The sequence below is a fragment of the Enoplosus armatus genome, chromosome 12 (assembly GCF_043641665.1).
Source record: "Enoplosus armatus isolate fEnoArm2 chromosome 12, fEnoArm2.hap1, whole genome shotgun sequence".
Taxonomy (NCBI): domain Eukaryota; kingdom Metazoa; phylum Chordata; class Actinopteri; order Centrarchiformes; family Enoplosidae; genus Enoplosus; species Enoplosus armatus.
In genome coordinates, this window is record NC_092191.1 from 17653142 (window position 1) to 17671413 (window position 18272).

The following is an 18272-nucleotide window of genomic DNA, read 5'->3' on the forward strand; positions in this document are numbered from 1 at the left end:
TTTAACTAAAAAGAGCTAAATTGATATTAAAACACCAAAACATTAATGAAAAACATGTGAATAAAAAGGTATAAAAATACTTTACAGAGAGATTAAATACACATAAATGATCAAATAAAAACTCAGACATAAATATTTGCTGATGAAAGTCATGAAATTAAGACATTTAACTGCAAAATCAAGCGGCGCAAACAAAGAAATGTCTGAATGATATTATACATATAATGTAAATACATGAAATATTTAAGTGAAATATAGTTAGCCAAACTAAACTAAAATCAAACAACCATAAAATGAATAAACACTAAATATTTTTTTGAACGTAAGGTTGCCTCAAATTTAAAGGAAACATGGAATAAAGCACACTTCATGGCTTTATTTTGAAAGTCCAGACAGGAACTCGCGTGAATTGTTTCGGCCCACTTGACGCTGGTGCAAAAAAAATCACACAAGCGGCTGGGAGGAAGCCAACTTGGAAACACTGCGGAGCGAAACTCCCTCTTGTTGAAGACTGAACTTGCCCGGCGGTCGGCGGCTCTGGACGCAGGCGGACGGCGGCTACACGGACCGGGTTGTAATGAACCACTGCGGCCTAAATTCACAGCAACCCTCCGTCCCTTAAGCCGCCTGGAAGTTTTAACTTCTCCTCAAACTTTCGGCGGGGCTTCTCAGTCTGAACTCGTTAAGTCGTTTGTCTGGCTGGCCTGCAAACCGAAGGGTCCGTCCCCACATGTTTCTGCCTTGTTCCTGCTAGTTTCCAAAACATTCAGGTGAGCAGGCCGTCTGGCTTCCCCCGGGGACCTGCGGAGGTAACGGGGTTAGCTTACCTGTACGCGCACGGTGACGCACGGGTCTCTTTGACGCTCCCCTTTCGCCCTACGGCTCTCCCGTAGCTGCCGGAGAAGAGCACCGGGGAGCCGCCGAGCACCAGGACGGTCATGGATCTATCAGGAGAGAGCGAGACCCGGCGGAGGGAGGGCTGGAGAAACCCCGCGGTGATTAACAGGAGAAAAACACCGGTGGAGACGATGTACGCCGTCGGTATTATCTGCCTCCAAGGTTGGTAACAAGCTACTGTACACATCATACGCACAGTACACACGCATTTCTATTTATTTATGCTAATTTAACGTTAGATCGTGTAAAACAAGCAAAAAAAACCGTTGAAATTACAGACAGTCATTGATGCGGACACCGACATTGACCTCCATGCTTTTCCAAAGGATTTGCTGCTGCTGGTTCAAGTTAGTGCATTGGGCCAACTGACTGCATTGTGGGAGAAACAACAGACATGTTGACTGAGTGTGAAAGTCGTGGAAGAAAACTGCTTTTCTCATTCATTGCTTCAGAGGAACGATTTCTCTTAAGTTTAAAATTGAAAGTTTGAGCTGCATTTTGTTTGAGGGATCAGTGGAGGAAGGGGGCAGCCCTCCCCCTCCCCCATTGGCCCCAGTTTGGGGGAAAAAAACAACAACTGCACATTTGTAAGTAAATCCAGGCCTCTGCCTTTTAAAATGGCTAGAAGTGAATGTAAATGCTCCCAAGTGTTTAACACAACATGTCTGTTTGCGTATTACTCTAGTTACACAGTAATTAATTTTTCTCATCTGGAGCAGGGGAATGGGAGGATGATGGTAGGTTTTCAGCTATCTATGAAGGCAGCCTTGCCATGTCATTATGCATTCCCAGGAGTATACTTCCATCCTCTCACAACACATTGGATATGCCATTTCTGATTATCATATTCATAACTCTGTTTGCATGTTTGAACTGCCTCTTGGAGCCCCAGCTTGGCATGCTTTTGTGGGTGCCATTCATATGCACGGGTGGAGAGCAGTGCTCTGCCTGACTGAGAGCTGGAGAAAGAAAAAATAACATGACGCAACGCCCTCCCACATTGTCGAAGCCTTTTTTTAAAGTTCATAACCTCAGCTGCAGAGTGAGAAGAAGGCCACGAAAAGATCCTTCCTAGTTGGTGCACGGAATGCTCTTATCCTGCCAAGGATCAGGCTCATTAACTCACCGCTCATCATGTCACAACTGAGTCAGTTTTATCTGATCTCCACATGTAGACTGAAACACAGACGGGCGCAGATTGTGTTTTCCCTGCGCCTTCAACACAGCCGTGATAGTCAGAGTGGCTGAAAAATTCCTTTAAGTTGAAGTGTCTGTCCCCCCCCCCCCAGTCTCCTCATGGTGCCCACTTCGGGATGAATGTGTCCTCTGTGTGCAGGCAGCAGGGGAGACGGAGGCTGCTATGGGTTTGTGTTTATAAGATTCATGAATAGAGCCAAGCCAGGTACTGTCATGACAGCGTAGCGTTTGAGCCCGCTTTAGAAATATCCTATTTTTAAAAGGGGCTTTCTGAATGTGTTAAAGTACTGTAAAGGCCAGAAATGGCGGCGAACGAGACAACGTTTTTATAGTGGCTTTATTCCCACATGAAGCCGTCTACACCAAACACACCATGTTTCTGGAGGGCTGTCTGATCTGCAGGATCGGGGCACTGTGCTCAAATATTTACCCAGATTTTTAAACAGTAATCCTTCTGTTTCGCCGATCCACTTTTTGCTTTTCTGTATCTTGATCTGGTTTTGTAGCTGACCAGCGCCGTGCTCTTGAAGCAGCTCTCAGAGTAGATGAAAGCCACTTATGGCGTTAATGTCCATAATGTTAATGCAGCGTCTCACCTCCTATCTTTCTACCTATTGCTTCCACCCTTCCTCTTCGTCTTGTGGTGTGTTTTTCATTCCCATTCCCCCCCTCTGCTTCATCAAGGCAATTTCATTCCTGAAGTATTCATGTGAAAAAATGACTGGGTTTATTGGAGAGGAGCTGAGATAGATGTGAAATGTTTAAGTAACAACCTCACACCCTCATCTCCTCTCAGACCCTCCTCTTTGATCTCTCTCCCTTCATGCTGCAGCTGGGGAAGATCTGCATTTCAGGTCTCCTGGTGCATTAAATATTTGGATGTCTGTGCAAAAAAATAATATTTACCTCATAATGATTTAGAGGTGTGCAATCAAATATATTGATGAAATCCACTAGCTTCCATAACCTGCCGTAAAACAAGATACTATAACCAAACAAACCACAGTTAAATTATTGGGTTTGTGTCATTGATTTGTTGTTCGGTCACCAATTAGATTTTTGTGTTTTGCCCAGAAGTGTAAGCGATACAGGAAGTCGGTGTTGTGCATCGACCAGGTCCATACTGCTATTGTACTGTTTCAGCTCGGGGGCTCTGAGCAGGTCCCATGTGGGCTTTTTTGGGGATGTTTTGTTGGCGTGCCCACCTGCCGCAGCTCTATTTTGAAATCCATACGCTTGGCTGTTATTAACCTCGTTGTGCTCGAAGGCTGCGTGGCTGCACACTGGTCCTGATTCTCTGAATACTCAGATTCAGAGGGGATGAAAGGATGACGCCCGGATAAACACAGGGGTATACCGTGTGGAGTGAAATTTGTCTGTTTACTATTGTATGTTTTATAATCCTGTGGTGGACAACAATCGACCAAATGAAATTGTACTGTTGGAATTTATTTAAACACATTTGAGTGGATTACAATGCAGAGCTCAGCGTGAGATTGGTATCTTCTGTGCGCAGCTGTAACCATGTTCATACATTATCGACAATTTTGAGGAAGATAATTTCTTTTCTGTTTTTTTTCCCACCACACCAATTCTGATATCTTGTTTTACTATAGTGCTACAGGCGTTGGATGTTTTTTTACACGACACAAACACATATTTTTTTTGGAACATCATTCTTCTTCCCCTGTATGTAGAAATACTTTGGAAGCATGCAGCTCTGTAAAGACCATTTTGCGCAGGTCAAAAATGTGTCATGTTATGTTTTAAACTCACTCCCCAATAGACCTTTATTGTATATGAGGCTGAAGTGTCGGTCGTCATTATAATCTGCCAGGGCTGCTTCAAGGATAGCCAAAGCTAGCTGAGCGTGACAACAAAACAAAGAACGGAGCAGAAAAAAACCTGATGAATAGAGTTGAATAATAAGATCTGGTTCTCTGTGTGTTTGTGCACATCACAGTTTGACTGGTAGCACAAGTTGTGAGACTGGGGGAGGATTTATTCTCAAGGTCTTCCACGGCTCTTGTTTCTGGTCATTTATCAGACAATGTTTATTCAGGTTTAGGTGAAGCCTTTTGAACTTGAGAGTCCTCTTTTTCACCCAGTTGGTATGTGCAGTTTGCACTCACTCCATTATGGAGGGCTTTTCTCTACACAGGTCTGCCATTTGTAAGGATGTTGAAGCTGGTGGAATTATTTTCGGAGGAGTGCAGCAGCAAGGAGCCTGAAGTGAACGCTGTCATAAATGAATGCATTTACTGAGTCCTCAAATTTTAATTGAACATGAGGTTCTTAAAAGGTAGAGCACAGAAGAAATGCAACAGAGGGACGTACGGTTGCATAAATTGGGATTTGAAAAGACCCATTCTTCTTTCTTGCTCTAATTGTCCTCACTGCACTTATTTTTCTTGAATGACTCAAATAAATTGATGGAGCAGCAGGAAAAATTTTTTTAGCTTGATTTTATTTTTAGTTTCTTACTGCGTTCTTAAAATGTGTTGATTGGAATCATTTTGAACTTATGGATCAATGGTTGCCAACAACAGCAACACTCTCACCAGCCTCAAAGGAAGATTAATAAAGGACAGATGGATATGATAGCTTATAAGATGTCGTGTAGGCTCATATTTTCCAAGCGTTGACATTAAATGTTCGGTCCGTGTGTGTGGAGGAAGCGTACCTAACGATTTGTGCAAGAAGATCGAATCTCTCTGATGTTCTTTGGTCGGACCGGAAAATAACCACAGTTCAGAATTACCTCTGCTCTCTGTGGCCCCTGTTGGCTCCTCGTCATCAATAAAGCCAAATAAACAAAGCACTGCGAGGGCCCTGCTACCCGCTTTTAAACGATGATTACTGCACCTAATGACCCAAGGACTTGGGCTGGTCTGTGTGTATGTGTGTGTGTGTGTGTGTGTGTGTGTGTGTGTGTGTGAGAGAGTGCATGTGTGTTGGCTCATGTGTTTGTGGTTTTGCTGGCTCTGCTGTTGGATCCTGTGGTTGTGATTGGAGTCCGGCCTTGTAGATCTCTGTCTCTTTTTCCTTCTTTCCTGTCGCAGTTGGTCTGTTGCCCCTCGTGGTTGCCAGTCTTGTCTGGAGGGATCTCTGTTGTTTATTGACTTGGTGCCTGCCTGCACAGCTCTGTCTCCTGTCTGGGCTGGAGGAGTGGTTAGCCTGCACCCCGACCCACCACTGGTGCTGGCTTTGTAGTGTTACGCTCAGCAAAGGTTTTTTTTTGTTCCATGGTGTTTCCAATTACTCACTGCCATGCTTCAGTGGGACAGTGTGCTAGAGGAGCTTTGTAATGTACCAAGATTAAGTCCCGCAAATCCACTTCTGAGTATTGCAAAACACAAATGATCCCAGCCAAAACATTTATACCTAAACAGTTATTTTTTTGAATGAATGTCTTAAGACGTAGCAATACATTTTCCCTCGCTGGAAGAAATGGCCTAAAACCGCCTATGTTGCAGTGATCTGTCAGTAATGTGACATTATTGTTCTCTTATCTGATGCAGTTCAGCTGATTTGCTGACCGTCTTTATACTTAGGCCTGTCTAATCTGCTGTTGCTGGATCTCTTATCTGCTGTTACCGATAACCTATGGTTTCATGTTCACTTTTAAAATGGTGAATACAGATGTTTTTATTGGTTTGACACTGCAGACATCTCCCACTCCGGCAGTTGTAAATCCTTTCGATGGCTTTCCCCCTGCAGGTCAGGTGTGAGGCCCTGGTGAGGGGAAGCTCGCCTTCAGAGTGAAACAAAATCCCTGTTTTGTTCCCACGACGGTGCCAAAGCATGTGCAGCGCTGCCGCTGCATTCAAATGCATCTGATCGAAACGTGCAGGAATGCCTAATTTGGATTCAGCCCGTTTTGAAGGGGAGGAGGGAAGAAAGGAGGGCAGGAGAAAGAAAGGCGTCTGGCATGCCATTGCATAATCCCAGCAGCCATTAACTCTTTGTGTCCCGAGGCTGAATGAACTCATCACAGCAACGGGCCACAGGCAGAGTGACACCAGGCAGCTCTCAATCAGCCCTCAGCTCCTCCCCGCCACACCAGCAGATTTAAACAGGCTGAAAAGGCCACTGGCGTTTAATGGGAAGGGCCTTCAACTCTGCTTGATCTTCTAATGAATGGGGGTCAGCTGGCTACAACTGACCCTGCAGAGGGCCCAGTTGTTGTTTGGAGAGAATATACTTGCCTTCAGTAGTTTGCATGTCCTCGTATGTTCTGATTTACTATATCAACCAGTTTACTTGTTCTCTGTTGTGTTTGGCAATGCTCCTCATTATGTGGTGTTTTGTCTTTTCGCTGTGGGTTCCAGCTGAGCTCAAAGGCCACACGAGGGCCAGATGTGTCTCTATGGCAGCCCGTACAGTGTTAACTTCCCGGTCCTGGCACCTGACTAAACCTGCAGAGCTGGGACTTACTCTGTACGATGGAGCCAGCAGAAAATATGACTTGCTGGTGGCTTTATCAGCTCTTGGCACGGGGAGCCTGTGAATATTCATCCACGCTCATCCATTGTGGATGTGAACAAAGTGCCATTCTACTACCGGTGTTCTCCCAGGCTTTGGAGGAGCACTGTTGTATCTTCTCAGATACAGAAGAAAATCTTAAAAAATAATAGAATAATAATATAATAATAATAGATTTCTTAGAAGGGGTTTCTTTAAAGTTGTCCCTGAAATATATGTGGAGAGGAAGAAAACAAGTTTTTGGGGGATGTCTCATTATTGGAGGATTCTTTGTGTTGAGCAAGCGGCCTGGAGAAAATGATGTGTGATTGACACATCCTGCATACTGTGAATCTTGATCAGTCAAGCTGAAAACCTTTTGCTTCGGCTGCTGTTGCCTTGCTGTAGGTGACTGCCTTAGAGAGCTTTCTAGAATCCATTCAGAGCTTCACTTTCTTTAAAGTACAACTCAAACCGGTCAAATTCTTTGCGCTCACCACTGCGGTGCCATGCGTAGTTGGTCTGAATTATTACGTGGCCTTGTGGAAAAGCTTCTTTCTTAATCAGGTCATTGCCTTTGTTTACATCCTCAACCTCCAACCAGTGTTCTGGCTAAACTTAATATAATTTCTTGTGGTTTGGGTTAGCGGGCGGTTATTCCATCTCCTTTTCTCTCATTTGTTTCTTTTTTTTATTCACCACAAAAGTTTCTTGTAAATTCTTATATTACAATTTGATCCCAGCAGTCCTTCTCTGGGCTTTGATCATCACCCCTTCTGTTTCTCTTTAATGTTGTGCCATGCTAGAATGAAGAATAAACAAATCATAACAAGGCAGCAGTGAAAAGATTGTACAAAACGGCACCGTATTTAATAGCGTGGTTCGTTTTTTTGGCATATTTGGTCATATGCTAGCAAGCCAGCTAGCTAGTTTGTAAATCCTAAGGCATGTCAGTGATAACGCCCAAAATCTAAACACAACAAGACTGTGCTATATTGTATTGGGGTGTACTGAGGCTGCTTTCAGTAGAGAAATTCGTATTTATTTGTTTCTTTTGTGATGGGTCTGTCTCTAGGTGACTATATATATAATCTTTTGTTTCTTCTGGTTAAACTCCATTGTCTCTGATGTGTTGGAAATGTCTCTATGTGATCATATCGAAGGTTATTTAACTGGAGGAATAAGACAAATAGGCAACTACAACCCATTGGCCCAGAGAGCAATTCATTCATTTGCTCACTCACTGTTTCTGCTCTCCAGAAACCAAGATTACAAACAGGTGCTTCTAAGCTGTGTGGGTTATTCATTGCATGTGACACTATGTACTTGTTAACAGTGTGGAAATGTTTAAAATTGGATTTATCTTTGATCTTTCTGCCTCTTTTTCAGAATTGTACTCACTTGAGTAACTTTTGTATGTCTATCTGCTGTTTGCCCTGTAATCAGCCTCTAACGGTGAAGCCAGTCATTCAATTGATTTATTTATTGTCCACATAATCACCTAGTGTAACCTCTCCTGACCCGAGATCTGTTACCCAGCCATGTTTGACGATTATACATCTCCTCTCCCGCAGCCAGTACACCCAGCAGCATTAGCACATTATGGCCAGCATTGTTCTGTATTAGTAGACAGTAATTACCACAGCAGAGAGAGAAGCTCATTACACAGCCAGCATCGTTATTTTCTGTGGTTTTAATTATGTTAAACAACCTCAGCAGCCTCCCCAGCTTCATCTTGTTCCCTCTCTGCTGCTGTACCCGCACTCACACTCTATTTCACCTTCCTCTGCTCCTTTTCACTTCGTTCGTTCCAGTTTCACAAACTATGCCAACTACTGACTCCCTTTAAACCCCCATCCTCCTTTCTGATGTCCTCTATCTGAACCTCCCCCTGAGTCTGTGTTGAGCCAGACTTCAGTGTTTTTTTAATCATTTCTGACAGAGGGATGGCACAGCAGAGGCAGACTAACTAAGTAGGTTTGCTGCATGAGGAGGTTTTGGTAAAACTGCACCTCTTTGCTCAGTGTTTGGGAAGCCATTCTCCTGATGGGAAGGGAGCTGAAATGAGCACACGATTGTGGTAAATTTTGTCAGACAGCTGCTCAAGTTGTTTTTATATCCAAACAAATTGTCTTTCTCTCTCAAGTCTGTACTGACACAAAGGAGTCTGGTTCTTGACTCAGTATCAGGGCTCTGGCTTGTGTCCTGTTTGTCATTTCTGCCAAAATGCCTCCAGAACTTTTTAATGTCTTCCATGTAGGTGTCATGTTAGGAGAAAATCAGTCTGTTGGTTTGTTTGGTGAGTTGTTTTCACCAGTGCAACACGAGGTCACAGGTCAGTCCAGTAACATCTGCCACGGGAAGGTGCTTCCTGTTTGTCCTGCATTATTCCCTCCATCCTTCCACACTACTGTAGCTTTCATTGGGCAGACTGACATGATATCAAAACTAGTCTGGCTGTTTAAGGCATTAAAAATGCTCATTCTGGGTTACCATGGCCAATTGTAGTGCTGCACGGTCTAAACGTTGTTTCAAAAGGATTTTCCACTCTGCCAAGAATAAAAGTCTTGAGGGGGAAAACTTGATAGTTGTATTTTTGGGGATATTTTTTTTTTTTACGTGAAAATGGTCCAGTATGAAGATACGAAATTTCTGCACTGGCTGGAAAACACAGACTGACAAACACTAAAAGTGGATTTGCTCATGTACTGTCCGTGCCTGCAGCCTACCCTGTTGAATAAAGAACTTTTTAGACGTTTTAAGATAACTTTATACCAGTTACTAAAAGAAATGACAGCATTTTCTGAAGCATTTTGTAGTGGCCCATCTCGCCTAAAATAAAGAGCACCTCTTCTAACATCAGAAGAAATTATTACATTTTAAAAAATATTACATTAGACTTACTCAATAGGGCCAATAGGATACAGTGACAAATTCGTACAAAAATGTGCACTGATTATTGTGTAATATAATGTAAATGATTCCTGGCAGGTATTACTTTAGTTTATCAGTCCTCTGTGGGTGAAATGAAAAGTTCATTCCAGTCATTGTTATCGGTATCAGCTATTACCAGCCTCAGTCAACAATATCAGTATTTACCCTCAAAAACCCCACATCGGTCGATCCCCACAGAGGACAAACACACCAAAATGATACAGAAATAATACACTGACTACAATAGACTGTTTTGTGCAGGTGCAGCCAGCTAACAGAGCCTTGTTGATTGGGGAGCACAGGACAGTGTTTCCTGTCCTTATCTGCCGAGGTGACGACGGATAGAAATTCCCGTGTTGTGTCTGACAATTGACAATGGTCCCTGGCTTCCCCTCCTGTGCCAGATAGCAGAGGAAGTAGCTGTTTTGTTGTGGTTCTTTCCTCCTGGCGTTACGTCAGAGAGGATGAGGATCTCCGCAGCGTCCTCCCCGTTCGACGCTACAGCTTTCACCGCTGCTTTGTCTCCGCATCCAGGTTAGGACCCAGACAGAGCAGCATGGTCCCGTCTCTCCTCACTATGAACGTGTGTGTGTGTGTGTGTGTGTGTGTGTGTGTGTGTGTGTGTGTGTGTGTGTGTGTGTGTGTGTGTGTGTGTGTGTGTGTGTGTGTGTGTGTGTGTGTGTGTGTGTGTGTGTGTGTGTGTGTGTGTGTGTGTGTGTGTGTGTGGTCAGGATGGAGAGCAAAGGCTGCGGTCCCCCTGAGGGTCTGGACAACAGCCGTGGCAGGAGAAGGCCGATGGCTGTTTGGCTGTTGACTTCCTGTGGTGCGGATGGGGGGCCCACAAGCTGCTAAACACACAGGGCTTTCACTGCCTCTGGAATTTAAAAAAAATATGTAAACTGACACCACGCACGAAAATCTTTTTTTCTGTATATGCATGCTTTAGTGTGGTACAAACATGTGGCTTGTGCACCTGTGGGTACATGTCTCTGTGTTTTTATAGCGAGTGCTTTATTTGTCCCGGTATGCCTCATCATTGATGGACAGGCAATGAAGCAGAGCTGATGCTTTATGATTGTAGAGGAGGGTCATTGTAGCTTTCTGGGCATCTATAGACCTATGTATTTGCACTTTCTCAAGCTGGATACACACGCGTCACCCATTTTTGATTCATTCTTCTTTCTCTGTCTCATGTTGTGTGACCGGTGATGCTTCAGTCTGGGATAAAATGTTAAGTGAGTTCATTGCTGCAAGAGAAAATGCAAAGCCTGTGATGCAGATGAGGAGATGAAATTGTAGAAAGAAATGCAATGCACACGTACTTATTGAAATAATAAGTATTCAAGTAATCTTGTAGACATACTGTGAAGCTGATAACATACAGAAAGCTCTCTTTCGGTAAAATATGCTCAGCCATTATTCAGAGATGGAGCTGTGTGTTTCTGCCTGTTGCGTTTTTGCACCATGACTTCACCGGGGCTCTTTCATCTCTCTGTGGATGGTTTCCAGGCAGACGTCTTACTCTGCCTTTGTGTGCTCCCTCCCGTTCTGTCATTTTGGAGGAAGCAAAGAAAAGGTTGCAGTGAAAGCTACACCCCTGCCTTGCCTACAACCTCACAGGTCCGTCTTAAAATGAGGTCAGATGACACACGAGCCCGGGGTGCTTCCTCACTCTCCTTTTCTATCCCTCCCTCGCACTCTTTCAACATTCACATCGACGGTTGAGCGCTTTGAAGGGAGAAAGCTACTCTCTGACTCTGGAACAGCAAGCGCTCCCACACACTGATGTAAAAAGCGTAGAGAAACCCTTCTGTTTGCGTTCAACAAATGTCATGTTCAAACTGAACGTCGAGTGACAGTCAAATACTCTTTGCTGCATTCCTCGTGTGAGGAATTCACACGAGTCAAACAGGAAAAAATGTGTCTAATGGTAGCTGTAGTGTTTCCTGTCGTGTTCCTTTTTGGATATTGATCTCATAAAAATGTCACATCCATCGCTCGTTAACAATGATTAATACTGCACCTCAAGGGGAAACTGCCGCACCTTTTCACTTAAATAATGTAGTTTGATCTAGCTACGATTTAATTCCCTTCAATCTTAAAGAATATCACTGTCTCCTGATGAAAACAACAGCTATCCTTATCAAGGCCAATTGTTAGAACAGCAAGTCTTCAGATTTTCAGCCAGCCGGGGCTGAACATGACAACACCTCGCAGAAAGAGGCTGGTCATGAATTAAACAAGCACTACTATTCATAGACACTCGCACAAATGTTTCTCATCTCCTACAAGAGAAAGAGTTGGATGTCCTGCAGCTTTTCCTCCACCCCTCCCGCTTTGTTTGATCTTTTATTTTCTGGCACTGTAACTCTTCCTAAAACTCTGTGGTTGTTCAAAAGGCATTAAACATGAGCGAGTTCCCCAGTGCAAGGAAATGGTGAGAGACGTTCACAGAATATGCTGAGTGTATTCAAGCCATACAACAGGCCCGAGCCTCCCAGAGCTGTTGGCCCCTGCACCCCGTTTCCCTCGGTAAACACTCACATTCACAAACTCACACTCACATTAGTTATTTTTGTAGAAATGTGTTGCTGTTTGGGAAGTCTGTGCATTTCCTCAAGTCATTACTTTGTACCTTATTTTTGGTAAATGGTTGGTCTACTTTGGAAATCTGACTACATTACGTATATGTTCATGGAAGGAAGGAAAAGTAACCAGTGCACTTGGGCTTTGTTTTTATGCGTAGTGAGACCACATTTGGCTTACTGTAAAACTGTAAAATGCCAAAGACAGCATCGTCAAAAGGCACAAGATTAATATCTTAATTAAGAAGCATGTTCTAAAATATTGGGAAGCAGATGAAGGCACGAATTAACATCTACAAGTCGGACATGAGCTGCCTCCTCCTTTTTCACGTCACAGCTGGAAATAAGAGGAGTGAAAGGTTTGGCTGCAGACTGCATATCAAAGTAACTTTTACGGCAGTGTGCTGTTGGTGGGTCAGTCCATAAAAATCGGACAGTGGTTGACCGTGCTTCTAAAAATGTCCTTATGAAGACTTTCAGGCGGGCGTATGGGTGATTTGGCCAGCTGGAGGACATCAGCCCAAGAGGGAGCGAGGGATTGAGGTCAATGGTTCAGAGAGAAGCTGAGGTCACCCCCCCAAAGACCTGCTCAGGTTTCAATGCAGATGGACGCCAACAAGCATTAACCTGATTCAAAGTGAGGAAGAGACGCATGTTTTTAAGCCACTACAGATGGAGGTGTGAGCTCCCAAGTGGAACCGTGTCAGCTTTAAAAGTGTAATGAATGATTAAAGGTCAGAGGCACACCAAGGATCCATTTGCTCCACATGCACTCTTTTAACAGATGGTTTCCTTAAAGGTTACATTTTTGACAATAGGTACTTCGACAATAGACATTCTACAGATTTTCTACAGAGGATATACGATGCAACAACCCATTCCAGCTGAGAACCGATGAATGGAGGGCGATTGTACTTGCTTTACTCAAGGTCAGCACTTTTCAGTCGGACAGGACACCTCCCTGCAGAAATGCATGTCAGTGACTGTGTGTGCTAAGGGAGAAACTGACATAGACTCTCCCAGTCACTCTGTTGTCCACTAAGGTGATCGTAGTCTTGTTCCGCCCGAACTCTGTTCTAGTTCCCCCAGCCGTGCTGTCTCTGGCGCTGCTGGCACTCACCAACTTGATCCTGTGATCCTGATGTGATTTTTCTCTGTGGGTCAGGTGATGTGAGAGAGCCAGGAGATGTCCTAATGTGCTCCCAGATTGATTTATTAAATACCACTCCAAACTGTGATGCATCAGCCTTTTGATGCTGCATCTGATCCCAGCAAGCCCAGTCTGGTGGGAGGAGGTGGTTGACGGGTATTTTGACTGGCTTTTTACAGAAGTACATTCAACAAGCTGTGAGGATCGGAAGCTTCATATTTACTCCCTCTGACAGTCACCCTGAAATTATCGTAAACTTAACACTGGTGTGGTTACAGATCATAAATTATTGTACTAATTTGACTTTTTACAAGGAACTTCATGAGTTTGTGTGCTTGTGTTATAATTACAAGAGGATACCACTAAATATTCCAGCAGCTCAACTTAAAACAATACCAATCTTCCTGTAACTTCCTGCAGTTTTTACTAAGCCCACCTAAAACCTACAGACACCATAAGTCGCCATTCATATTGGAATTGCAAATACTACTTTAGCTTTCCAGAGTATTAGGCCAAGACTTGGGTTTCAGAGTGCATTTGAGTTTGAGATGCACATCTGAGATTAACCCTATTTTTCAGATTTCTCAGTTAGGTTACTATATTAACTGTAAACTGACACTCACACATATTGTTTATAGTTTGCTGACAGTTAGATTTAGTAGTGACATGTTACCATTTTTACAGTTTTTATGAGCCAAGCATGATTGACTGCCCTCGTAGTGAGTCACTCTTCAACATGACTTTTTCTGTATATATGCCTGCAAGGCAAACGCTGTACAGGATCTTGTGGTGTGTCTGATGTCCCCTTTTTAAGGTCTGTTTTTATGAATGAGGGTTGCTTTTAGGTGGCTAGTTCCTGAGGTCTCCCTGAGCCGTGCGGTGAGATGATTCCTCTAGAAGTTGTGCAGCGGAGAACAAGTGGTTCTTGTTAAAAGTGAGCCAGAGAGAAAATAGCTGTAATTGAATGTGAAACCATATGCTTCTTATTTGGCGAAAATGCTTTTTTTGTTTTAGATCTTGTTAAATGGTAGTGTTGCCAAACTACTCAGTATATGCCATAAACAATGGCCCATTTTCAGCGTTTTATGATGGAATTTTACTGTGTGACGAAGACCAGTTCCCCAAGAAACTTCAAGCTATTTAATGTGTGGCTTTCATTGATTTTTCCAGTTTGTAACTGAAACGTTTGGGTTTTTTTGAAGCTCTGTTTGTTTCTTTGATTCGGTTCAGTTACAGTATTTCTACATAGACTTGCTGTAGAAATGAAGAATGAGATGAAAAATTCTGCACTCCTGCAGCACATGGTCTTATCAGACTTCGCTTCTTCTGGAGTTTAACGTAGTTATCTTCCTTTGGGAGACAACAAGAGACTGTTCACCACTTCTCAGCCCTCTAAAGGGCAATACATCGCTAGTAGTGTCATTTCCTTTTAACTTGCTTAACACACGTAGCGACGAGCAGGTGGCAGCATGAATCTGAAATATAGGTTCAGTGAAGGTATTTTAGGAGACCGAGCTCAAGTGTGCTGTTTCCTTTGGCCGCATTCCAACAGAACTATGCTAATCCAAATGAAATAACGGCTTGCTCTGCAAAATAAACAAAAAAACTACTTTACCTTTTTTCGGCCAGCTGAAAAAGATTTTTTCCCCCTTTACATTTAATGTTTGCTTTAGCTTGTAAGTTGTTGGTTGAGTGAGGCAGTTCGATTTTTCAAGAGGTTTGCACTTTGTATGCTACGGGGAAGAGGTGGGTTGTGGTAAAACAATATATTTGCTACTGTAGACAGCAGAGTATTAAGTTACAGAGCTCTGATATTTTTCTTCATTTAAGCTTTAAGAGGTAGACTTGTCAGAAAGGTATTTTCATGGATTCATAGCAGTGCAGGGAAGCTGGGTGTGCCTTCAGACTTTCAAGAGTGAAGTTCAGTTGCTGGGATCAGTGGCTCTTTGTTACTGCATGTTAGAAAACAGCCATTCTGACCCTCCGTTGTAAGCCACAGTCTCTGTAGCTATAATCCTGACCCGGGGTGTCAAACACGTTGGGCAGAGGTGGAGCTTTATGATCAAAGGTCAAGACATGTGTTTTAACCTCAGGTCCTGAAACACTGGGACTTCTGTATAACATGACCTCTCACCTTTTAAACAAGGCAAATCTGCTCCTTACAGGGTCATTATCTGATTATCCCCACCATGTAATTTCTCACAGGAAACTCCATCTTAACCAGCCGCAGCCATCTTGTGTATTTAACAAGGTTATAAATCCTGACAAATTGTCACTTTTCTCTAAACAGCCTCAGCTGCTCCACATTGTCTGTTTACGCAGACAAAAGCTGGACTGTTGCAGTGTTGATAACTCTCAGGATGTAAATTTGTGTGTTCTTTGTGCTACGAGGCAAAAGTCTCCATAGAAAATAAAGTTTATCCAAACTTTAGTAAACCAACACAGTGCTGACGCAGTGGCTATCAATGGCTCCTCGACCCCTCTCTGTCTGTTTGTGTGAAACTCAAACAAAGCCTGCGTCACCTTGCATACCTTCGCATGGTGTAATGGATTTATTTTGTCCACACTGTCAGCAAAATGCATCATTCTTAGGGCAAAGTGGACAGAGCAGAGGTAATTTAGGTGGCATCTACTCATTGTGCGATAGTGCACAGAAACAGTAAAGCTCAGACGAGCTCGATCCCTGACGCTGGTCCGTTAGTCTCTCCCTGTCGAAGGGCGACTTCACCGGGCAGCTTTTCAGCACAGAGGTGTGAGACAGGGAGCAGGCAGAAAAACAGGTTCTTGGTGATAAATAGCAGGTCCGGTTTGGAAAGTGTCTCCTTTCTGACAGAGGATCGGGCTTTGTCTTGAAATGTGAGCTGCCTCGCTGCAGCCATTGCCAGCCTCTCAGGGGCTCTGACTTTCAACAGGGCAGCCATGGAAGGGTGGAGGGAAGAGAGAAAGCTTTATGTTACAGGGGGATGCCTCTGGGTGACATGGAGGGATAAAAAGATTTGAGTAGCTGTTGCTGTCTGTTAAAGGGGATTACCATTTAATTAGAGCTATGGTCAAGGATATTCTAATTAGTATATTTCAACAGGAAGCGCTGTCTACCAGTGACCACTGCTCAAACATTTGATAATATCAAGAGGCAATGAGTCACAAACTACTTTTTTTAACGTATACACCACCTGTTTGATCTCTGACTTAATTTTCAGAAAACCACCCATTGTGGTATGTCTCTTTGTCTGGGTTTTGGGTCAGTGATTTCCAGCAACCAACTGCGCTCTGAGCTTTAATGTGGGAAATGTTGACTGTAGAGTCGATATACTTACGTTAAACTGATATTTTAAGCTCTTTAATTTGTCTCTGTCACAGATAAACAGCTGTCAAGCTTGAAATTAGCGGTTTTCACTTAAATTTATGACTAATTTAATTTCCTTTGTTGCCTGTAAAACACTGCAGCCATTTTATGTGCTAAAAGTCCCCTTTTATAAATAAGCTTGACTAATCGAAAGACATGACACAAATTAAAGAGCAAGAAAGATTTCCCTTTCTTCTTTCAACCACTTACTGTATGTTATGAGAAACTGGAAATTCCAGGCACATAAGAGCCTCATATTTCAGTCCGGAAATATGCGCGTACCCCCCCTTTTAAAGACCTAATGTTTGGAGCCCAAGTAGTCCATTAGTACTAGTAGACGAAATACGTTGAAGCTGACATTTATAACGAGGCCCCTCTGCTGTGGGTCCCTCTGTAGTCTAGTTTAAATGAATTGTGCTGCCGGGGAAATGCTGACCTTGCGTGTCCTGGGATCTGGGTTTAGCTTGACCCTCTTTCGCTTATCTCTTCCTGCACCTTGTTCCTGGTGTCCTCAGGTGTGATGTGTATTTGGGTTTATCACTGTGTTTGTGTATATGTGAGGTTGGTTATGTCAGGTGGTAAATTGAAGTGGGGATTTGCCCACAGCAGGAGCTTTGGTACCCAACGTCACTTTTCACGGGTCACAGATCTCACCTTAGTGCATCCCTCTGGCACACTGGTACAATCCATGCTGTGCCCACAGCTGCGCTCTGTACTAAAACACCTCCTTCCAAATTGACAAAAACACTGGCATATACACGCAGGGGAGTGAAATAGAGTGCTCCAGATCTTGTTTCCTTGGAAGAAAGCCTGTAGGAGTAGTGTGTAACGTCAGGTGATGGATGCAGTCCATCTAATCTGCTCCCCGTGTGTCACTGATGGATGTGGATGACTGTTGAGGAGATTGTGTTGGCTCATTACCGTCGCTCTCAGTGTCAGAGTGTCCTGGACTCCTCTGCCCTTAGCGATACCTGCATGTACATACATACATACATGCATGCATAGAGTAGCTCGTTTGGTTTCACCGTGACTCTGCATGCGCTAAATGCATGACGGATAAGTGTTGTCAAGTCGTTCTTTGGAAATGCATGTCAGCTTGGCAAGGCCGAGTGTGACTCACAGGATTCAATGTGTTTAATTTTAATGCCTTTTCCGAAAAACCATGACTGTGTTTTATTTTGTCATAGTTAAGAGCACTCTAAATGTTTACCCCCTGCATTTCAGCTAAACACAGACAGAATGAAACATTTAACCTGTGGTCGATACAGCTGGGAGATCTGGGAAAGAGCTGTGGGAGATACAGACAATGAGTGTCAGGCATTCCTGTCAGTGGGAGTGTGGTTTCCTCGGCTTGTTAATATTAGCCATGAGGTCAGAAGAATACACAGTCTGAGATCTCAGTCGTAGAAGGCTTTGATCAGCCAATGAGACCAACAGGGAGTCAGCAAGAGTCCTCCAGCTCTGCAGTGGACCTTGACTCACCTGGGCAGCAACTGAATGGGATCTTGCAGGACTAAACACAAATGTGGCAGGGGATCGTCACTGCAGGATGACTGCATTATGACATGACTGTTATTATTGGGTTGAGCCATGCATGCAAATGCATTGTCTTCCACTAAACAGTTTGGTCTTTCTTCCTGTTAGGACGAGTGGGGACATTAAAACCTCTAAAACCATGTTTGAATGCATGTACAAAATG

General features: G+C 43.6%; 1 protein-coding gene across 1 annotated transcript in view; it reads left to right on the forward strand.

The window, feature by feature from the left end:
- Positions 1 to 577: 577 nt before the first annotated feature.
- The window catches only part of ptk7b (protein tyrosine kinase 7b), a 69917-nt gene continuing 52222 nt past the window's right edge, over positions 578 to 18272 (forward strand). Inside the window, 3 exon segments of the mRNA XM_070915971.1 lie at positions 578 to 633; positions 755 to 770; positions 894 to 1059. Coding sequence (XP_070772072.1) covers positions 578 to 633; positions 755 to 770; positions 894 to 1059 — 238 coding nt within the window.